Source organism: Trichoderma ghanense (assembly GCF_004382785.1).
Source record: "Trichoderma ghanense strain CCMA-1212 chromosome Unknown scaffold_1, whole genome shotgun sequence".
Lineage (NCBI taxonomy): Eukaryota > Fungi > Ascomycota > Sordariomycetes > Hypocreales > Hypocreaceae > Trichoderma > Trichoderma ghanense.
The window spans coordinates 52157-74774 of record NW_027395664.1 but is presented as its reverse complement, the minus strand read 5'-3'; the positions used below and the strand labels follow the sequence as shown (position 1 = coordinate 74774).

The 22618-nt window shown below is 52.4% G+C and overlaps 9 protein-coding genes across 9 annotated transcripts; 7 read left to right on the top strand and 2 right to left on the bottom strand.

Annotated features, from left to right (window-relative positions):
* Positions 1-2573: 2573 nt before the first annotated feature.
* Positions 2574-4100, top strand: CCMA1212_001369 (uncharacterized protein; the record flags this gene model as incomplete). Its single annotated transcript, XM_073698799.1, has 1 exon — positions 2574-4100. The coding sequence occupies one exon, from the start codon at positions 2574-2576 to the stop codon at positions 4098-4100; it is 1527 nt and encodes a 508-aa protein (XP_073562132.1).
* A 920-nt stretch (positions 4101-5020) lies between these two features.
* On the top strand, positions 5021-5907 carry CCMA1212_001368 (uncharacterized protein; the record flags this gene model as incomplete). Its single annotated transcript, XM_073698798.1, has 2 exons — positions 5021-5591; positions 5666-5907. The coding sequence occupies 2 exons, from the start codon at positions 5021-5023 to the stop codon at positions 5905-5907; spliced, it is 813 nt and encodes a 270-aa protein (XP_073562131.1).
* A 793-nt stretch (positions 5908-6700) lies between these two features.
* Positions 6701-7564, top strand: CCMA1212_001367 (Carnitinyl-CoA dehydratase; the record flags this gene model as incomplete). The annotated part of the gene is made up of 1 exon (XM_073698797.1): positions 6701-7564. One exon carries the CDS (start codon positions 6701-6703, stop codon positions 7562-7564), a length of 864 nt encoding a protein of 287 aa, XP_073562138.1.
* Positions 7565-7918: 354 nt separating this feature from the next.
* On the top strand, positions 7919-8359 carry CCMA1212_001366 (uncharacterized protein; the record flags this gene model as incomplete). Its single annotated transcript, XM_073698796.1, has 1 exon — positions 7919-8359. The coding sequence occupies one exon, from the start codon at positions 7919-7921 to the stop codon at positions 8357-8359; it is 441 nt and encodes a 146-aa protein (XP_073562137.1).
* A 456-nt stretch (positions 8360-8815) lies between these two features.
* CCMA1212_001365 (uncharacterized protein) lies at positions 8816-10393 on the top strand (the record flags this gene model as incomplete). The annotated part of the gene is made up of 2 exons (XM_073698795.1): positions 8816-9620; positions 9696-10393. 2 exons carry the CDS (start codon positions 8816-8818, stop codon positions 10391-10393), a joined length of 1503 nt encoding a protein of 500 aa, XP_073562140.1.
* Positions 10394-11100: 707 nt separating this feature from the next.
* Positions 11101-12904, bottom strand: CCMA1212_001364 (Cytochrome P450 61; the record flags this gene model as incomplete). Its single annotated transcript, XM_073698794.1, has 4 exons — positions 11101-11136; positions 11208-12456; positions 12516-12666; positions 12736-12904. The coding sequence occupies 4 exons, from the start codon at positions 12902-12904 to the stop codon at positions 11101-11103; spliced, it is 1605 nt and encodes a 534-aa protein (XP_073562139.1).
* A 193-nt stretch (positions 12905-13097) lies between these two features.
* On the top strand, positions 13098-13505 carry CCMA1212_001363 (uncharacterized protein; the record flags this gene model as incomplete). Its single annotated transcript, XM_073698793.1, has 1 exon — positions 13098-13505. One exon carries the CDS (start codon positions 13098-13100, stop codon positions 13503-13505), a length of 408 nt encoding a protein of 135 aa, XP_073562134.1.
* A 39-nt stretch (positions 13506-13544) lies between these two features.
* Positions 13545-15227, bottom strand: CCMA1212_001362 (uncharacterized protein; the record flags this gene model as incomplete). Its single annotated transcript, XM_073698792.1, has 4 exons — positions 13545-14274; positions 14332-14456; positions 14596-14798; positions 14864-15227. The coding sequence occupies 4 exons, from the start codon at positions 15225-15227 to the stop codon at positions 13545-13547; spliced, it is 1422 nt and encodes a 473-aa protein (XP_073562133.1).
* Positions 15228-17720: 2493 nt separating this feature from the next.
* Positions 17721-22606, top strand: CCMA1212_001361 (uncharacterized protein; the record flags this gene model as incomplete). The annotated part of the gene is made up of 3 exons (XM_073698791.1): positions 17721-18374; positions 18429-20363; positions 20420-22606. 3 exons carry the CDS (start codon positions 17721-17723, stop codon positions 22604-22606), a joined length of 4776 nt encoding a protein of 1591 aa, XP_073562136.1.
* Between the last annotated feature and the right edge of the window lie 12 nt (positions 22607-22618).

The following is a 22618-nucleotide window of genomic DNA, read 5'->3' as shown; positions in this document are numbered from 1 at the left end:
AGGGGTTATTGGATACACATGAAAGAATGTTGGACTGTAAAGCTTTCTGCAGATTTACTCATTTGACCATGAACATTCACTTCACTCGTCCCCACGACACATTTTCACATTATTGTATCCGTTCAAACCATGGCAGTCAAAGCCGTCGTTGGCAATCCGCAAGACCGCCGCAAATTAGCCTGTTCTGTATATAACGTACATCTCCCCGAGATCACCACGCCCTCCAACGCCATGAACCTGCGTAACAGTGCTCACGACTGGTCCTACAAGAGCACCCTGGTGGAGCGTGACGACTACGGGCGCATCGAAAAGCCCAATACGTGAGGCAAGGCTCTTGGTGGAAGCACGTCGTTCAACTATTTCACTTGGGTGCCCGGCTGCAAACCGACCTTTGACAGATGGGCCGAATATGGCGGCGAGGAATGGAGCTGGAATCCTCTTGTTCATTATCTACGCGAGAGGGCCACCTATCACGACAATCCTTAGGTCTATCTCCCGCAGCTGAAGAAGATTGGGGGTGATGACCTATTCACCTATCTCATGCTGAGCTTATTGATGAGATGGTCCCGTTCCGTGATAACCTTCAGAAAGTCTGGGTTTCCCGTGGCCTGCACATTACGGAAAACATCTACGATGGCGGGATGAACGGCCTTTATCACTGTGTCGATACAATCTAAAAGGGAGTGCGGTCTGCGAGTTGGGCTTCTAAAAGGACAAGCCGAACATTACGATTCTGGCTGAAACACATGCCAAAAAGCTGCTTATGAACTATGCTGACAGGTTCTTCCGTGGTGTGAGAGTCATGACGCCTAATGGCAAGGACATCAACGTCTTTGCAGACCGCGAGATCATCCTTTCGGAGGGCGTCTTTGAGAGCCCTAAGATGTTAATGCTGAGTGGCATCGGCCCTGCTCGCGAGCTCGACAAGTTCAAACATTGATGTGATTGTTGATTCGCGCCATGTCGGGCAGAGCCTTGCGGACCATCCGGCTGTGCCGTTTGTGTTGCGCGGCAAGGAGGGCATCGGCATAGATTCGGCGGTCCTTCGAAAGAGCGCTGAAAGCGAGAAGCTGCAAGCCAAGTACAGCAAGGATCATTCGGGACCTATGGGATCGGGGTTCATGGAAATAGTGGCGCTCCCTCGGATTAATGACTAGCTGGAGAAGGATGAGCAATATCGCAAAGCCAAGGAGGCTAACGGTGGCTTCGACCCCTTTTCGTCAGAGGGTCAACCTCACTTTGAGCTTGACTTTGTGTGTCTTTGGGGCAGGGCGTTCCAGTGGCATTTCCCGTTCCCCAAGGAGGGAGACCATAACTACCATTGTCGTGGACTTGGTCCGTCCGATTTCGGGTCCCGGTGAGGTGACGCTGAGGAGCGCTGATGCTCTGGAGCAACCCGACATCAATCTCAATTTCTTTTCTAATGACCTTGACATTATTGCGATGAGAGAGGGGATGCGGTTCAGTTATAATGTTCTGACTAAGGGGGATGGCTTTAAGGACTTTGGTTGTGGCGGAATCGCCGTGGGAGATGCCTCTTGACTCTGACGAGGAGATGAAGCGTGCCGTCCTAGACCGTTGCCAAACCGCTTTCCATCCGGTGGAAACTGAGCGACTGAGCAAGAGCATCGATCAGGGTGTGATTGATCCTTCGCCCAAGGTCTAGGGGGCCAGAAACCTCCGTTTGATTGATGCTTCTGTCATGCCACTAATTCCGGATTGCCGTATCCAAAACGCCGTGCGTATGGTGGTGGAGAAGGGAGCAGACATGATTGAAGCTGAGCACAAGGATATTTACTAGTCGGGGGTACCTCCCTGAGGCGGGCAGCCCGCACGAGTGGCTTCGGGGTCGCTTGACGGCTGTGAGCGGCATAGGGGCATCTAGAGAAAGGCTGAACTGCAAGTGGAGGCATTGCAAATGTATGCTGAACTGTTGTCGGAGGTGCAGATTGCTTCTGATCATACACACGCAAGGAATATATGCCAGGACATTCTCTCTCTGTCCCGTGTTGTATATGATCAAGGCGCCTCTCCTCTTAGAGGTACTGATGTGCATTTTTTGAATTCGCATCGACGTGCTCACGATGCAAGTCGCAAAGACGAGCTTTGTGCAATGTTCGGATTGGTTGGTGGCATCGAAAAGGAGTGATTAGATTTCGATGTAGAGGTTGATTACTGGGGTAACCATCCTATGCGTGTAATGGTTACCGTAAATTTTATGCCCCAAGTTGATGCAAGTACGAATAACACAACCGACAAAGATGGCCAAATGTGGCTCTTTGGACGCCCCTGACTCGTCTATTGTTGTGCTCAGATGAACTGGAAGGAGCACATTTGGAAAGATTGTGCTTCTTCTCCAAGGTGTCTGACGGGCTCGTGAAGCTTCTTCGCCTCTCCCACCGACATTCCTCTGATGGGATCAGCCCCGCGAGCGGTATCCTTACGACCAACCTCCATCTACTGTCGCCCTGACAGTTATTTTATCCTTATTTTCGCAGATTATTTGTTTCTATCTATACATCGCCCTTGACAGCGCCTCATTTATCCTTGCCCCCCCTCTTCGCGGGGGCATCATGGCCTCACCAACTGGACTACTGGCGCTTCCCCCGGAAATCATCCTATACATATGCCACATGTTAATTCCTTACCAAACTGACCGCCCCTCAAACTACAGTCCAAAGCAGCTGGCTTTCTTTTCACGGACATGCAAGCAAGTCAACCAAATCGCAACGCCTGTGCTTTATTCTCGCTTCATTGCCCCCCCGTCAATGCCGGTATGCCTAAAGTTTCTCACCAGTGTCTGTCGACACCCCGAACTGGGTGAATTCGTACAGCAACTGAGCTTCAGATTCTGCTCTGGTCCAATGGAGCGCATTGATCACCATGCCATCTATTTCGAAGCGGCGGCTAGGCTCGGCGTTGAGCTGGGGTCGCGGCCACGGGCTCATCCCTTTCAGACGCTGACACAACTCATCATGGGCCACACTCCCAACGTGAGAACAATCAATGTCTTCGCGGACCAATTCATCCTGACACCCAATACCTCCTCCACCGTGATGGACCAACTGGCCAAGAAAAGGATGTACCTGTGGAAAATGGAGAGGCTCGTCGTTCAACACTTCTACGCCACGAGCGTCCCGATCGAGCATTATGCACCAATCGTCATACTTTCTCCTCGCCTCCGCCAGCTTGTTGTAGAGCCAAGCTCCCCCTTGGAGCATCCGTGGAAGCAGCCTTCAGATCTTCCGTATCTCTCCGCCGTGAGGAGACTCATTCTGAACCTCGGTAGCCTGGACAGGGATCAAATGAGGAGGATAGTTCACGCCTGCGGACCGTTGGAGCTCTTTGAGCACGTGTACTCGATGGTTTGCTTTGGGAGCAGGCCGTCGGTGACGCCCGCTGAGATGGTTCAGATCCTGCAGCGGCACGCAGGCACCCTCCTGGGGCTGAAACTTGACCTGGTATGGAGAAACAGGGAGACCCCGGTTGCATTCTACGCCGGTAACCTGTGCATGGAGGGCGAGCAAATCCAATCCCTGAAAGCCTTCTCGTGCCTTGAAGAGCTTGAGCTGGACGGGAGCTGTTTTCTCTTTCCGGACAGGAACGACGAATACTACCATGAATATGTCTTCACACAGCTGCTGCCTTCGTCGATTCGTATATTCGAGATCACAGTCGCACTGCCGGGCACTGTCGAGAATCTACGGACCCTGGCGCAGTCGGCAAGCCAGTTCCCGTACCTGGAGCGAGTACGCATGGAGAACGAGCTGCTTTGCCCCACGCTGATGCACAATGTGTTCTTCATTTGGCAGGACGTGACGGCTGTGGAGAGGATGATGCGCAAGGCTGGGATTTACTTTGTGAATAAATGTTCGTTGATTGGGATTCCGCCAACCCCCTCCCCGAGTATCGGGGATGCAACAGATACGGAAAGCGCTTACTTTGAGTCTTCGGATTTTGGCCCTGACGAGTCTGATGACGATGGGTCTGATGCTGACGGATCCGGTGACGATGAGTCTGACGTCGATGTTGATGATATTGATATGCCTGATGCTGAGGGGCTCAATGCTAACGGGTCTGATGCTGATACTGCTCCATAAGGGGCCTCGGCGGGTTTAGAAGATGCTGAGGATCTGTGGGATTGAGTTGTCGGAGGACGGATATGGCGAGCACGGCTGCGGGATGGTTCGTCTCTCACTTTTCTCTGGCTTTGCTTTGTTCCCAAGCGTTGGATCTTCATCTTAGAGCTTGGATACTCGGTAGCTCTCAGCGTTTTGTATTTCATACAGTTGTCTTCAAAAAGGGAAAAAGAAAACGAAGGGTTGAATCTTCCGCGATTGACAATCAACTATTGGCTACGCATGTGTGCCGTGATCAAGAAGAGTGCAAATGGTCCTCCAATGCCTAGTAAAGTGGTATGAGTTCCCACGGCGAGTTATTTCTTCAGAGGGAATGCAACACCCAGGCGATTATTCGTGCCTTGTCGTCGCCAGGACGAACCCTCGCATCCCGGCGGGTCTCAGTCTTTATCACTGCTAATGGTTTAACTGGATGAGAGACTCTACTCTCTGCTCTCGTACGATGCCGCAGATCGAGTACAACTATGAAGTACAGTACGGCATTCAACCCCCGGCATCCCTGTCCTCAGTTTGTCCCAAATAGGCAATCATGTCAATCTGGATACGGAGGCAGCTCGGCATGAAAAGGTTGATATATGAAGCAATGATACCCATGGTGAGGCTCGCCGTATCATTCCAATCAGTTTGCCGGCTGTCGTCCAATCGCCACGGACATGGACAATGCCACAGAAACAGGCCTACATCGGCTTATATTGTTATAAGCAGAATATCACTCTATCGTGTGTCTTTATAACCTACAGCGCTCGATAATAGCAAGCTGTGGTCCTGTATCCTCCATATCGATCCGTAAATCTGCGGTTGTCAAGCCACCCTCACACAAAGACTGAATGCTCTAACGCCTCCTTTGAACAAAGCCATCGTACAAATCTCATCATATATCCATGGCAGCTGCGCAGTCGAGCCGGCCGGATGAGCCTCCGTACCCCTCATTTGAGGAGCTTCGGAGCAACGAGGAGCGTGTCCTCTTCTCTCCCGCGGCCAAGCGTCTGTACTGGCCTCTAGACGGCGTTTTCCCATTCGCAATCTCCGTCATGAAGACTGCTCGCAGCGTGGACGAGCTTGGCCCCTTGTTCAGACCAGACACCAATGGCAGCGGTAGTGATGGCACTTGGCATGAGATCTCATCGCTGCCTGTGACCGACCCAAAGGTCTCTTCTGTCGAGGCTTCAGTGCGCGACCTTGACCAATGGGAGTCTGACTGGCTAGCATGGCATAGGGACCATACTGCACCTGAGTTTAAACCCGAGTATGTCACCTATGGGGATCTCAGCGATGAAGACCGACCATACGCAGATGAGCCCAAAGAGGATGGCAGCTGGGAGGAGGACTCGGATACCGAGTTTCTCATGCGATGTTGCGGAGACGATAGACCGCTCAGGAAGAAGGGGCGGAAGATCAGAGTTACACCTTCTGTAGGCAACGACTTTGTCACTGTGCGTGACTATGTCAGTGGTAAGTCTTGCCCCGAGAAGTTTTGAAGTCTCTCCCTTACCACTTTGCAGAGCTTTGCTCATCATCAGTCTCAGCCGTTCATCCGTGGCTCATGGGCTTACGTGGGGATATTCTACGAGCAAAGGCTGTTGCACGTCCGCAGCCTTATGGTGAGTCGGTGGTCAACACCACCTCATGGATGGTTAGCAACCTGATAGCGCCAAAACACGAGATCATGACGAAGGAGACATGGATTGAGATGCATCGCCCGCCACGGCCCATGGACGCTACCACCTACAGATTTCTACAAAGAATAGGCGCAAGGACGGCCCAGTAGGTTACGGTTTGTCTTGTCGTTTGGTGCAACTCTCGGCCTCACTGGACACGGAATTCCTCATCTCGCATGTAGTATGGAGGCTGAAAAATTGTGCTCGGCTTTTCGTAGGAGTTGCGAAGGAGATCGGGGAACAAAGGTGAAGCTTTTTCAGATGTTATCACGTTGATTTACGGGCTCTGGTTTGCTTGTATAGGCCAACTATGATGGGCGATGAATTGCAGGACGATGACGCTGCGGAACATCAACTGTGTCAATTCTGATTTAGACTACATGAAACTTCTGGGCTTGAATGCTCCCTTCTAGCTTCTCTGGATTTCAGTTCGCATCACATTCAGACGTGCTCTGATCCTGGGCCAAGCGGCCTACACACGTAAAGTTACTCCTGATGAAGCATTTTGAAGCGTTTCTTCCAAGGCTTGTTTCATAATCAGGCGGTTGCTATTGTCTCTGCTTATGAGAATACTCAGAGGTTGTTGAATGAGTCCTTGGTAACAAAGGAAACCGTTATAGCGCACCAGATATAGCAAAGAGGCTGTACGATACATAGAATGCACACAATAAGGCAGATGTCAGCAATCCGTCGGCTTTTCACGGCTGCTTCTATCCCCCGCCTCGACCGTCTTTCCCCACACCGAGTCCAACCTCCTCACAGATGGAGATGTAAACTGCGCCTTTTGTTCGGGTGAGCGGAGGAAACAACTGCTTTATAAATCATAGATACGTTCGTCGAACAAAGACTGGCACCCTTTGAGTAAGCTCAAGCACACACAACACCAAAGTGTACCCCTTCAAGATGGCATCCGCCTCAGCCGCCGCCGCCTCGCCGGTGCAAGTCTCCAAGTCTGCCGACGGCATCACCACCATCACCATCGACAGGCACCACCGCAGGAACGCCGTCGACGGGCCCACCGCGCGGAAGCTGTACGAGGCCTTCCTCGCCTTCGAGGACGACGCCAGCCAAAAGGTGTGCGTCTTCCACGGCGCCCACGGCTCGTTCTGCGCGGGCTTCGACTTACACGAGGTGGCCAAGTGGGACGGCCCCGGCGGCGACGCGTACAAGGGCCCCATCGTCGACGGCTCGCACGCCGTGACTGGCGGCCGCCAGATCGGCCCCATCGGCCCTTCGCGGCTGCAGGTCCGGAAGCCCGTCATCTGCGCCGTGGCGGGCTATGCCGTGGCGGGGGGGCTGGAGCTGGCGCTGCTGGGCGACATGCGCGTCGTCGAGGAGGATGCTGTCATGGGCGTCTTCTGCCGGCGCTTCGGCGTGCCGCTCATCGACGGCGGCACCGTCCGGCTGCAGGCCGTTGTCGGGCTCGGCCGGGCCCTGGACATGATTCTCACGGGGCGGCCGGTCGGCGCACAGGAGGCGCTCCAGATGGGCCTCGCCAACCGCATTGTGCCCAAGGGCCAGGCCCTGGAGGAGGCTACCCGGATTGCGCGGCAGCTGCTGGCGTTTCCGCAGGCGTGCATGAACGCGGACCGGTCCAGCTGCTACTACTCGGCCTACAGTGCGACGTCGTTTGAGGATGCTCTGCGGAACGAGTTTGCCAACGGGGCTCCCGTCATCACCAAGGAGAGCATCAAGGGAGCGGCGCAGTTCAGCGCCGGTGCTGGGCGGCACGGCGTGTTTAAGAGTGCGGATAACTCGAATCTTTAGGGGGCATCTGATATCGTGTAAGGGGGTGAGGGGGGACGAGATTGTCTATATGTATCTACATTGTTATTGGGAGATGCCTTTTGTAATCCTCCTCCTATATCGAGATTGAATGAGTGTATCTTTTAGCCCATCCTTTAGCTGAATGTGGCTGTAGTCTATCTTGGTGTACACCGGGCGCGCCCTGTAAAAGACCAGCGCCTACTTCTGATCGGGAAATGCTTGTATAAAGACGAACAGCTTCACAAACATCAAACCAACCGCGTCCACGAATCAAGATCAAAGTACAGCAGCATCACAACGCCCCCAACAGCTGAATCAACATCAACAACTACCTTAGTATCAGTCCTCGTCACCATGTCCGCCCTTGCTAGCGATCCCGGCGAAAAGTCCCTGGCCAAGCTCCTCGCCACTCTCACCACCACCCTACATGAGCCCATCTTCGTCTTCGCGACCCTGTCCAACGCATCGCGCCTCCCGCCCCTGCAAGAGACGCAGCTCCTGTTCAAAGAAAAAGAGGGCATCACCGTCATCGTCACGAGGGAGTACGCTGCGGCGCACGGCATCGACTACTTCTTCCCGTGCAAGATGCTGACGCTCAACGTGACGTCGAGCCTCGAGGCCGTGGGCTTCATGGCCGTGGTGGCGACGAGGCTGGCAGAGGTCGGCGTGGGCGTCAATCCGGTCAGCGGGTTTTTTCACGACCACTTGTTCGTGCCGCTGGGGAGGGAGCGGGAGGCTGTTGACGTGTTGGATCGTTTGGCGGACGAGTCTAGACAGAGCGCGGCAGACAGCTAGTTCTTGTGCTGCTGGTACATCTCACGTCCAATGAAGATGCTTTCATATATACACACAACTGCATGATGGAGTTGAACCTCAGAGAGGACGAGGAGTTGATGTACGGGAAGCCATTGAGCAAATCACAAGATTGAAGGCTTAAACGGACGTATGCGAGTCCCCGGCCAACCAAAAGCTACTCCGGCACTAAACTTTCAGCAGCTCAATTGTAGACAGCACATCAATTAAGAGACTGCGGTATGAATTTGAGATGGAAGGTACGAGTCAAGTCATACGGGAGTATAGAATAAGGCCCTTGTGACGTATTCAGCTTGGAAGAATCAAGCATCCTTACAAACACTGTCTTCGGGTTGAAATAGGCCCCATCGCCCTCGACCGCAGCGAAGGCGTCTCTCATGTCTGTATACCGTTAATCCTCGCATCTATCGCCTGGCATCTCCATCCAAACGCCTCGAAATGGCAGCCCCCGGCCAGACAAAGCCGGATTCCCTCAGCTGGGCATGTCTCCCTGCCGAAATTCGCGGATTGATCCTCCAGGCAATCGCCCGCCAGAAGCATCCAGGTTGGGCTTCTCTCGCGTCCGTGTGCAGAGAATGGCAGAGCGTCTTCGAACACGCCAACTTTGACAAGCTGAAGCTGCGCGTGTCCCGTCTCGACGACTTCAGCCGCATCGCTTCACCGCAGAGGAGGCACATGATTCGCCACATCTGCCTCGACGTCGAACTCCCACGATACACGTGCGATGACTGCGCGAGACGGCTTTCCACATGGGATGACACGAGTCCCGTCGTCAGCGATGCAGTATGGAAGCTCTTCTCCATCCTCAGTGCCTGGGAGCCAGCGGGTGGCCTGGCGCTGGAGCTCAACGCGTACTCTCCGAGCGACCGGGACCACTGGTTCAAGGATATTCACTTGTCCACAGATGATGTCGAGGAAGACGAGGACAGCAACACACCGCTGGATGCGTGGCGGACTGAACCGCGGTGTCACGACCCGGATCACGGCTGGTTCCGTGGTCGACGGGCTGTAGAGCCTCCAAGATCGGCCGTCATGCGGCTTTTCCGACCCATCATTCTGCGGTTCCAAAAGCCGCTGCCCCAAGTCCGAGCAGTCACCCGCTTCCTTCTGCGGCGACAGTTCCGGCGTTGCGTTTGTCCCTCGGATATCAGTCTGCTGCTCGACTCGTTAGTTCGCGTCGAGCGCATGGTCTACGAGTCGTGGGGGTTGTCGGGGCCATCGGGGAAGCAAGTTCGTCAGCAGGGTACGAGAATGACTCTTCCCACCCTCATACTCCAATCGCGTCCCCTGATCGTCTACCGCTAACGCCGAGAACCAGCGGTTGCTTTCATGGTGAGAGACGGTCTCCCGGGTACTCTCAAGAGTTTGACGATATTCGAGGATTCCTATGAGTTGTACAATCGCTTCCCCAGGCGATTGTCGGACATCCACTGGCTCAACCTGTTCCCCGATGGCCTACAACTCGGCGCCACGTTTGCATTTCGGAGCCGCAACCTGCAGCACCTTTCCATCTCCTTCTTGATCAATGCCGAGGAGCTCTTTCGACACTGTCAGCCGGCGTGGAACTGGCCTCACATGCAGTCTCTGGCGCTCACATCGGACGTCCTGGACCAAGAGGAGAGGCGGCGGCGGCGCATCAGCCTTCTGCTGCGCCGAGCCGGGCGTATGGCGCAGAGGATGCCCAAGCTGCACACATTTGTTCTTTGGAATGGCGGCAGGGGGCACGCTTGTGCGTTTATATACCGCGTGGATAAGGACGGAGTGGCCATCACTTGGCGGGCAACTTGGCGTCTGGCGCTGGCTGAGGATCCTCTTGTGATTCGGGAATGGAGGCTCGCTGCCGCAAGGCTGCGTTTTACCGAGCGTTTTACCGAGCTTCAAATCAAGCAGCAGCGTATCTTCAGAGACATTTCTTCTCATGGGGATGCCATATACCGCTTGAAGCTGCCCTGTCAAGTTATTGAGCCAGCGTCACTGTGGCAGATCCGGAGGGAAGGGCATAGACCGGCCCGGTGATATTTGGAGCGTGACTTTTGGTCAATTGTCCTTTTCTTTCCAAGCAATTGTGTCTTTGGTTGATTCAAGTTTGTCTGGATAAGCGTTCCATTCAGTCTTTTTTCAAGAGGTTAGCTTCTACTTTGTAGAGAACAGTCATCAGCTTATCGTCGTATAGCCGTTGCGGCTATCGCTGCTTGTACAATAGTATGCCTTTGTCCCAGCGAAATTCAGAGCTCAATTACTACTGCTGTTTGTTGTCACTGATGACTCTACTGTGATTCCAAGGCTTCTTTTCATTGTGAATCAATGCCATCTGTGAATCAGCCATACTTGCCTTGCTATGCTTGACTTGTCCTGACTCTTCTCTTAATCCGCTCTGTACACATTTGCCATGCCCCTTCTGACACTCTCCTCCCAGTTTGCAAATGTGCTTACTCACATTAATACTCGTAATTCAACGCCGAAACGGCGCTATAAGAAACTAATATCTAGTAATAGACTGGTTCTCGGCAGCAGTAGTCTAGTCTATATGAATGATGAGCATACATTTGAATTTGAATAACCATCCCTCTTTCTTCTTTCCACTATGTTCACATTCCTGATACATTCGTGCCCTATCACAGGTATGAGTAAAGGGCGTATATCGCTCAACATTGGTTGGCAGTCATGCTCGGCCTGAACTCTAGAAGGTCATTATTAAACAAACAGTAGGTTTAAATATGTGTCTATTCCCGTCTCGTAAAGACAAGAGGGCATTCGTCCTGGGAATATCGTTAGCTCGCTCACATTCCCTATAGCTAAGCAAACAGAACAGAACAGCAGAAAGACATACCATAGGAAACAACGTAGCAAATACTCGAATCTCCTCCGACCGCTCCGTGGCATGATGCACCCAGTCCAGCTCCAGCGAAGCCTTGCCAATCATGGCCGCCATCGTGAGCGGCACGTACCGCCTCGCGATGCAGTCGTGCGCGCCGGCCCCAAAGACGAGCCAGTTCTTCGTCTTGGACTCGGCGTCGCCCGTGATCCAGCGGTCCGGGTCGAACGCCTCCGGGTTCGGGTACGCCGCCGGGTCGTGCAGGGCGGGATAGCACGAGGGGATGATCAGGGCGTTCTTGGGCACGGTGTAGTCGGGCGTCACGGGGAAGGGCTTGGTGGCGAGGTAGGGGACGAAGATGACGGGTGGGCGGTAGCGCAGGAGTTCCTTGACCACGGCGTTGGTGTAGGTGAGGGACTCGAGCATTTCGAGCTCAAAGGGGCGGTTCTTGTCGCCGCCTCGGGCTGCGAGGTTTTCTGCTCGGAGACGGTCCAGGACGTCTGGCCGCTGGGCCAGGACCTGGAAGAGCCATGTCGTGGCACTGCTGGAAGCGTCCTGCGAGGCGAACAGGAAGGTGAAGAGCGTCTGGGCAATCTCCTCGTCCGAAAACTCCCGGATGAGGTTCGTCGGCTTCTCGACGCCCTCGACGCCCGCGGCAACGGCTTCGTGGTAATTTTTTGACTCGAACATGTGTTGCACCCACTGGTCGACGATGCAGGTCGGCTGCGCGCCAGAGGCCATGTTCATCTTGCAGGCGGCAGCACACTTTGTGAACTCCGCCAGGACGGCGTCCGCCGTGCGCTTCCCTCGCCAGCACTTGGTGAAGGGGACGTGGATGGACAGCGGGATGTTGACGAGCTCGAGCGCGTCGGTGATGAGGTAGAAGTCGTCTGCGATCCTCTTGACGGCCTCCTGGGAGATGTAGTCGCCAAAGAAGGTGCGGCATGACAACGCGCAGTTGATCTCCCTGAACCAGCCCATGAACTTTGTAGGCTTCCCCCCGTTTGCTTTGCTGTGCTCGACGAATCTGTTAAAGTAGTCCGCATAGACCTTTTCCTGGACGGGCAGATAGGTGCTCAGGGCCTTGTTCGTGAACAGCCCGGTCAAGCCTCTGCGGAACTCGGCGTGCGCTTTGCCGTTGAGGAAGACCCATGCCGTGGGGCGCATGATGTTGATCGCCATTGGGACGAGGCATGGTCTGACGAAGGTTGGGGACTTGAAGACTTTGTGTGCGAGGTCGCGGTCTGATGCTAGGACGACGAACCTATCGAGGTGTTGGCACCAGAAGACAATGAGCGAGATGCAAGTCCGTCAGACACTTACTTGTGGAATACAGACACGCAGCTGAGGGGGCCACTGGCCCACTGGGCGAGGTATGCGTCGAACTTGGGGTAGATGGCTTGCAGAAACGGTCCCATGAGGGGGATCTTGAACGTAGGCCCGGCAATCGATCCCTTGCGTGAGATGTATAAGTCTGTTCTCCGGTGTCAGTACCCCTGGAACACGTAAAGAATGCCATCTGCATTGTAAGGGGGCAACTTACACTGGTCATAGACAACTAATAGAAGCAAGGTCGTTACGGCAATCTGCCAGTTGGACGCAGCTGAATAGCTTGACCAAAGGCTCTCGACCAGTCCGGAGGCGTCGTGCTGAGTGGCATTGGTCGTGCCCTCGACGGAGATGGGCATGCTGCCTTCGATGATGGTGGCCATGGCGTTTGTCAGAGCTCGTCACCACAGCTTGTCCTGCTAAAGAACGACGAAAGACATCCGGGTAGTAGAACAGAGCAAATCCACGGGGCGAGGGACCTCTTTAAGTGTGGAAGAGGTAGACATCTTCATCCTTCACGTAATCAAGCTAGATACGGAGTCGTTTGGCCCGTCCAATGGCGATCTGTCTCAGGCCATGGGCAAAGTGGTCAGATGTGGTGGACGGGAATCCGACAAGACAGAGATGGCAGCCAGCGTATCCGCGAAACGGCTGCTGAGGTCCTTCGTACTCGTATTCACCGCGGCGTTTCGACACCTCGGAGTGGTGTGTTTGCTTATACAAGAAGTGCTCTGCAGCCATTTATGTACTAAACCCCGAGAGACAGACAACGATGCTCGTGCGCTGTGTGATGCCAGACAAAGGCCGAAGGAAACCAATTCATCCCGGAACTGCCGCCGTGATTTAGGCATTCGGAGTCTAAGCCTAAATAGTTCTAGACTCCGACCTCATGGATCGTGGTCTGTGGGGTCACGACTTTTATTTCATGGTTCTTTTTTCCGCATGATAATCCCGGGGCTTCTGTCACCCCCCTGTCGTTCGTGATGGGATTTCAGTCGAGTCCCTCCTTTGATTGGCCATCCCTCATCTGACACTCGTCGTGACAAATGCTCGCTCCCATTCCTGGCGGAAAAGCTCTTCTTGCGGCATCCTGGCCCAGAGGATGGCCTGCAGATGCGGGACGACGTCGTCCCATTTGCTGACCCCGAGAGCCGCTGCGGAAGCACGCGCTTGATCCACAAACCATTCATGGTTCCTGTGCAAGCCATTGCCAGCCGTGGCCACCATGCCCACGGAGAGAGCCCAGATCTCCAGTGAACTATGGGCGCGGTCGGTTGTCCATGCTGCTGCCTTTGTTTGCAAGGCCAAGAGATGGTGCCTGAGCTGGAGGATGATGCCCTTTGCTAAGCCAACGTGGGAGTAATATGTCGTGCCATGTATGATGAGCATGTGCAGTGCAGTCGCGTACCGGAGGCACTCAGAAGCTGCCAATCGCAATGGGATCGCATCTGCATCTGAAATGGCATCCGTGAATGGAGGCAGCAGCAGCAGCTTGTGCACGACAAAACAGGTGAGGTCATGCAGCTGCGTGTTGGTGAGGCTCGAGTGCCATGAATGGTGGTGGAAGATGCTTCTCAGTCGAGACAAGATGTTGTTCATAGATGGTGTGATATCCAAGGTCCTCAGGCTCTCGTCCTGGGTCTCTGCGCCTGTTGAAGCGAGCTGCCACTGCGGTATCGCGCTGATTCCGTCACCATCGCCAGCATCATCCTTGGTTGGGAATTGGGGGGCTTCCATAACGAGCATTGATACCCTCGAATTAGTCTCTTATTAGCAGTCATTCTCATTCTCTCTCACAGGAGGCACTCACCATGAGACCATTCTCGCCGTGAGGGGGCTCCTTTGCTTCAGCTCGTCGATTCCGCCCCTGATGGTGACCATTCTCTTGACTCCATCAATATGCATTTTGCTCGCTTCAATATTCCCCTTTCCATGCTGTCGGCACGCATGTTAGCAAATCGAGCTCACGTATCCAAAAGAAGGAGAATGTCACCTCAATGGCAGCCAAAGTCACGACAGAGTCCATAGTCTCGTCCCGGTAGGCTAATAATGGATCTTCAATTCTTCGTCTCACCAGAGCAATGGAGTCGACCATGAGGAGATCGGATATCGGGAACCCCTGTTGCGCTTGTAGCTCCTCATATAGAGACGCAGTCTGTAACGACACATGAAATAACGCTTGATCAGCCAGCGCAAGTGGCCACCATGAGACGATAAAAGGATTGGAGTCCATATTCAGATCCAGTGGGTAGTACTGAAAGGCAATGCTGGACAGAACTGAGAGGTTTCGCTGGTCAGCCAGACATGTCCTCCTGCTCAGCACATGGAAGAGGAAGATTTACACCGGTGTATCAACCGCTGAACATGCAGCCTAGGAAGTCTCGTCGGCGGATAAGAGTCAAAGGGATCAAACGAAGCGGTTGCCGGGTTCCGAGTCCAAGCCGGATTTTCCGGATATCGAGTTGCTGGCTCCCCATCACGAGGCAGCAGAGGAAACAGCTCGCCGCCGTTGGTAGCGGCTGGGGGACTGTAGCCTGACGCCTCTGCAGACGAAGAGTGTAAGTCCAGGGGCGAGTTCAGGGGCTTGTTCGCGTAGACGCAGCTGGAGTTTCGCTTGATGCACCGGGAGCACTGGGGGATTCGGAGGTCGCAGCCGAGCTTCGCCTTTGCGCACGCGTTACAGGACCTTCGGAGAGTTGTGCGCATTTTCCAGCTCTTTCGAATGGCGGCCGGATTGTTCACCGGTAAATGGTGAGCCGGAGAGACAGCAAGTCTATGCAATATCGCCGCCTGTGAGTTGTGATGGCATAAATGTGAACAAATGCAGCGGTTCATGAAATGTATAGGATTCAATAAGCCGAATTCGCACGCACTTGATGTTGTAGCATGGATGACTAATGCCGGCCCCGGTCCCGGTTGAGTTCGGATGGATGACATATTAAGTGAGGGCATCGTATGCCGTCTACACACGCAATGCTTCCCGGTTCTATCATGAGATGATTTCCTTCGAGCTCATAGATATTGTTCACTTTCGAAATTGTTCCATTACAGCGAAGTCTTTAATCAAGACGTTAAGAGACCGATATACCTGCAGCTACTCATAGCTAGCGGATAATCACCCAGGTCATCCATCTTGGCACTGCAATGCTCGTCTCAGGGGTGAAGAAGATTTTCACTTCCAATCGACATAGTAGCACTGGCCAAATCATGTAGGTATTCCTGTTCGGAGGCATGCTGGGAGTGGGCAATTTGCAAGTATAGCATTTGCCAAAAATGGCTGTGTAGCAACTTATGATTGGAAGCCCACAGCCGTATAAGTGATACACAGATACACTTCGCTCAAGTGATCCAGAAAGAGCAGATCTTTGATTATCGCTGCCTAGATAATATATGCGACGCTCCTGTTGTGCCGTAGTTGATCATAGACATATACTTTTCTCTCAATGGTCCCTGTCCATCTGACATCCCTGCCCCTTTTTCTCCTCTAACGGCCAACACTATCGTCTCTCCTTCTTCGGCAAGGCAATCAGACTTTGTTTTTTTCCCTCTTTTTTCGTGTTGAAAAAAGAAGAATATTTCCCGAGAAGCGGCGAATCACTCATTATGTTGCATTTCAAAGATTTGCTGCAGGATCTTTCCATTTGGATCTCTCTCCAGTCTGAGTAGCATGGCTTCGTAGATGACTCCATCCATTCCCTCCTCTTTCTTCAACCGACATGGATAGCTGGCCGCAGAATACCCATACCAACCTTGGAGAAACCTTTGCATACTTCTCTGCTTCCCAGAGCATGTGGTTACGATGAGCACTTTCCCAAACCTTCCCATGGTCATCAAGTCTTTCTATCCTGAAACCGGTAGCACGTACAGAATCCAAGTTGCGCTGCGCTGAAGCGAGGCGCCGCTCTGCGTCACCAATGTAGGGTCGATTGTAGTAATCGCGCATACCGTGGAACCCCCTGTCTCGAATGTGCCTGTATTTGTCTTTCTCGAAAAACAAAAATTGTTGGAGGTGCTCCAAGCCCGAGAGCCTCAGTCGCATCTCATCATGATCGACGAGTCATCCCAAGGGGCTAGCCATGAAAGGCAGAATACGTTGGTCCAACAGATTCGATGGGGCATCAGTGATAGAGGGTCCACATACCTGAGGGTGCAAAAAGAAACCGAACTCGCCGTTTCCGCTTCCATGGAGAGAGACGGGACAATCAGACTTTGAAGGTGCTGCAGCCTCGGGCGGCCGGCTACGTACTGCTTGGAGAGAATTAAGCCCCGTAGAGGCAATGAAAGGTGTCCCAGTGGTGCATTTAAGAACTTTGACCAGGCCATAAGGTCAGGATAGCTCTGCCCAATGGCGAGATATTGAAGGCGAGGAAATTTCATGTTTTTGGGGACAGAACCGGTTTTTCGATTGTGTGAAGGTTCTTGATCGTCAGGCTCTCTAGTGTGCTTTTGCAGCGTTGCAGCAATTTTGCTGTGATCGTATCTCGTGAGGAATCTGAGGCAATGTTTCGACGTTAGCTCCGAAAGGCTTCAGAGGTCGTGGATGTCGATATGAACTCGCTCTCAGGCGTAGCCATGGAAATATATCTGATTATACAAGACAGTCTCGAGATGGAGCATTTGCTCTCTCAATGGCCTCGAGTATGGGATATCGTGACTCGTTAATGATAGAATTCTTCTACCTCTTTGTAAAGTGTAACTCGGTCAGGCGACGCAGTGAGTAAATGTCCCGAAACTGCGACCAAAGCCAGGAAAACCTCAAGAATTCCGAATGTGCCTTTCATGGTGAACAACCCTTTGGGGGGGGGTAACTGATCTCGGACACCTGCCTCTCGGAAACAAGTCCATACAAACGCCAACGATGTTGCCTGATTCGATCATGAACGATGTTGCACTTATCTGAATTTCGTTCTCGACTGCTGGTTGGATCAGCAGACAACCAATAGCACCTGCACATGGGTTGCAATATAACGCAAAGGCTGATGTATCCAGCTGGACAGCCTCGTCAATATGCCAGCAGAATATTACTGGCTGATAAAGAAAGATCCCTGCGTCAACCCCGCTGATGCCCAACTGTCCGTCTGGCAGCATCAGCATGTGTTGAGGATTTTCTCCGTTCTTAAACTTCACATCCCAAGTCATCTTTTCAGCTCTTAGCATCCAGGCTGAAAACCTTCAGTTAGCAATTACACATCTCTCAAGATGCTTTCAAAATTGAAGGACAAGTTCCATCGCCATCGCAGCAGGTCCCGCAGCCCCTCATTGAGAAACGGCTCTTCGCAAAGCCTTCCCAACGTTCATGCCATCGTCCCTGCTCCGAGTGGCCCAGTAGAGATCCCCCAGAATGGTCCTGTTGATACGGCAGAAGATCATCAGAGTCGTCACTCGCTCGCCATTCCGACAATCAACGAACCGGCGCCTGAACAAGAGCCAATCGTTGAGGATCCTCCAATTGCAGAGGCTGGCGATGATGATGACGAAGAGGGGAAACCAGCACAAACACCATCTGACGAAATCTGGGATTGTGCATATGATGAGCTCAAAGTTGAGGAGCCTGCACTGGTCCAAGCATACGAGAAAATCCTGACAGCCCGGCTTCTCAGCGAAAACGACACCGCGACTGAGGCTATAGCTGAGGTAAACTGCATCGATCAACACGACAAGGTCAACAGAAAAAGCCAAATGCAGCAGCTGGTGAAGCTTGGCTCGGACAAGATTTCACGAGAAACAAAGGCGAAATCCCGCATAGGCGACGTCCTCCCCATAGTCAACCTCTCGAAAAACATCGTCACCGAAGTTGTCAAAGGCGTGCCTCAGGCCGCGCTTCCATGGGCCGCTGTTTCCATTTCACTCGAGGTAAGATTGCGAAGCTTGCTCTTCAACAACATTCGTTGACACAGTTTTTTGTAGCTTTTGACAAACCCGATATCCGAGACGAAGGCCAACAGCACGGGAGTCAAGCATGTGACGGAGCAGATGAATTGGTACTGCGAACTGGCTATGCTTCTCTTCGGCAATCAAGACGGTATCACCGCGGGAATGAAAAGGGAGTTGCGTGCAAAGCTCATCGATCTGTACAAGAAACTGCTTTCGTTTGAAATCAAGAGCATATGCTCTTACTATCGCCATCGGGGACTTGTCTTTCTTGGCGACCTCATCAAACTTGATGACTGGAGAGGGATTTTCAAGGAGGTTCAGGACGCCGAGGCCTTCTTCAACGAGCAGCTCCGGACCTTTCAAAGCGTCGATATAGGGCAAGATGTGAAGCAGCTCGTTATCCATGCAAAGAATGAGCAGACATACCGACAGACTGATGAGGACAAGAAGTGTCTGAGAGACCTGCATGTCACAGATCCGCGAATGGACAAGACCAGAATTGAAACAACCAAAGGAGGCCTGGTGCAAGACTCATGGCGCTGGATTCTCAAGCATCCAGACTATCAGACTTGGCTCCACGACGACGACAAACGCCTCCTCTGGGTAAAGGGCGACCCAGGCAAGGGAAAGACAATGCTTCTCTGTGGCCTAGTCGACGAGATCACAACGCGAGTTGGACAGTCGGGTAGTGCTATATCTTACTTTTTCTGTCAAGCGACCACGCCGACAATCAACAATCACTTGGCTGTTTTACGCGGCCTTATATGGTTGCTTACCGGCCAGCAGCCATCCCTCATTTCACATGTTCGCGAAAAGTACGATTCCATCGGCAAAGATTTGTTCGAAGGGCCCAATGCATGGTACAGCCTGACAAGTATTTTCCGCAACATCTTGCATGATGCAAGGTTGACAACGACATATGTCATCATTGACGGCCTCGACGAGTGCACCACCGGTTTGTCTGAGCTCCTAGAGCTGGTCAAAGAAGTATTGCCGCTTCAAAACGTCAAGTGGATATTATCTAGTCGAAACTGGCCCGAGATCCAAGCGAGCCTGGAGGATACACCCGACGCTGAGGGTGTAAATCTCAGTCTTGAGGTCAATGCCACCGTTGTTGCAGCTGCAGTGGATGCTTACATTTCCGAGAAAGCATCCAAAGTGAAGCTCTTTAAAAGGAACGATAAGCTGAGAGAAGATGTCTGCAACGTGATAAGAGAAAAGGCCAACGGGACGTTCCTCTGGGTGGCTATCGTCTTCCAGCAATTGCAACGTATGAAGATTTCTTTCGGTGGTCTTCCTGCTCTGATGAACCGACTCAATGAATTACCGAAGGACCTCACTGAGCTCTATGACAGGATGCTACAGCAAATCGAAGACCTAGATAGCATAGAGGAGTCCAGTTTATGCCGGACTGTTCTCGGCATCTGCGTGGTGGCATATCAGCCTCTTCGTCTTCAAGAGCTTGCCACCCTCGCAGGCTTCAAAGACGAAATCGCGGGTCCATCGGAATTGCGCATTCTCATCGAGACCTGTGGCTCGTTTCTCACAGTCAAGGACGAAACCGTCTACTTCATACATCAATCGTCCGAGGAATATCTTACGACCAACAGCCGGGCTCAATCGGCCCTTTTCACGCACGGCACTAAAGAAATTCACCATAAAATGGCGATGCATTCAGTGGACACAATGGGAAAGGTGTTGTGTCGAGACGTGTACAAGCTACAAGATCATGCAATCCTTATTGATGATATCACTACGCCAGAGCCGGACCCTTTGCTATCTCTGCGCTATTCTTGCTCCAACTGGCTTCGCCACCTTTGCATCTCAATGGCCAGGTTCGATCTGCGTGATGGCAGGGTGTTGGAGTTCTTGAAAGAGCACCTTCTCCACTGGCTGGAAGTCGTGAGCTTGATGCGGAATTCACACCAAGTCGTTGCTGATGTTATTCATTTTGAAGGCCTGCTTCAGGTTGGTTCAACATTCCAATAAGCGAGCTCATAAGCCGTACTAATCAGACTCGATAGCAACATTATCCCGACAGCGAACTCTTGCACCTGCTCCACGACATGCGTCGGTTCACGCAGCACAACTCGTGGATCATCAATAATGCTCCGCTTCAAATATACCTTTCGGCAATCCTGTTTACTCCCAAGCTCAGTATCGTGAGGTCCCTTTTCGAAGAAGAGCTGCTATCATGGATTACAGTCAAGCCATTTGTTGAAAGACATTGGGGTCCTTGCCTACAAACAATAGAAATAGAAATCGGCGACGCCCACTTCTTTGTACTCTCAACCGACGGAAAGATGCTAGCGACTAGTTCAGATTCCAATTCCCCAAGGCTCTGGGACGTTAACTCCGGGAAGCGAATTCATACGCTTAACATAAGGGATGTCCGTCAGATTGCATATTCCAAAGACTCTAAGCATATCTTTGCAATCGCCGACAACGACCTTGTCTTTTGGGATGTGGATTCGGGCAAAGAGCATCGTCACACATGGTCTCCTGGTGCCTGGCCGACAATGTCCAATGACGGCAAGTTTATAGCTTCTCGCACAATCAACGGCCGAATTCAGATACAAGATATGGATACCGGGAATCAGTTGTACCTTGTGCAGGATCATCTCAACTATGAAACATTTGAATATGAGCAAGAGATGAAGTTATCGAATGATGCCAAGTTTTTGGCATTTAGCCGAGAAGGAGAAAGAGTGACAATTTGGGACGTGCAAGGAAATGCTGAAAACACGGTCATTGATACAACACGCGTCAACAAAGTCTGCTTCTCCAGCGACTCCACGCTCATGGGTTATCGGGCTTATTACAACGGTCGCGTACAAGACGAAATCAAGATTTGGAACTTGGTAATGAGGCGCGAAGTTCGGACCATTCCTACGAGACCAATATCCAGCGAGGAAGAGTTCCGCACATTCGAATTCTCGACCGACTTCAAGCTCCTAGCTGGAGGGGTTCTAGGAGGATCTATCATGGTTTGGGACGTAGGCGCCGGTACCCGTCTGACGCAACTGGATTTCAAAGGCGAACCTGCGTACAGTCTCTCTTGGTCACAAGACTGCAAGATCTTAGCGTCAGCAAGCGTCAGCAATATCCAAGTGTGGGATATGACCACCTTGGTAGAACAAGAGCCTGTCCCAGGAGTCGGCCCGGAAATGGTTGAAGCGATCGCGGTCAGCAACGACTCTAAGCTAGTGGCTACGAGGTCATCAGCAGATGTCGTCAAAGTATGGGACATAACCACAGGCAGCGAGCTAAGGAAGTTTGAGACAGGGCGAAAAATCACCCGGTTTGCTATGTCACCAAATTCGACGGCTTTTTCGCGAGATTCCAAATTCATATACACCAGTGGAGATGACAGTGTCGTGAAATGGGACATTGACTTGGGGATCGAAGTAACAGACTCGATACTTCTGAGCGAAAATCAGCACTGGAGGTACGGTGTATTTTCTCTTGACGGCAGCCTCTATACCAGAGTGACGGCGAGTGGACACGTCACGATATGGGATGTGTCCACAGGCCGTGAAACTGTGCGTTGCACCGTCGGTGATGCCCATGTTGAAGCCATGGCATTCTCCAACAATGCGCAGTATCTTTGCATTTCATTCGAGGATGAGAGCTTCGGTGTCTGGGAAGTCGTTACCGGTGATCGAATCAAGCACGCCAAGGGCCACGTATGTGTAATGACTGGCGAAAGGGGATGCTCAAGATGCAACACATGGATTTGGTATCACGGAGTAGCCGTGTCTAACAATGCCAGGCGCGTAATTGTTGGGTACTCGCTCCAATACGAGAACGAGATCTGGATACACAACGAGGGCCAGAAAATTATCAGACTCAGTCTCGAAGGTCAAGGGTTCGAAACCCTCTTTGCAGCCGGAGAATCGTATATCACAACGTGGGGTGGCCGTATCGACTTGAACGGCCTGCAAACCGGTTGCGAGACACTGGATTCTTATCAAACCATAACTTTAGAGGAGATTCGGTTCGAAGGCTATGGGTTGAGTGCTGATAAATCTTGGATCACCTGGAATGGGAGCAATATTTTGTGGTTACCGGGTATCTATCGACCACATCCTCGCGGGAATAGTCTTATCACTGACAGGATGGGTGTTGTCACAATACTTCCTCTTGGTCTCTTCATCGTGGTGGACGAGAGGGTCGTCATCATCGGATTTTCCGGTCCCCCGCCAAGATAGGGTTATCTGCCC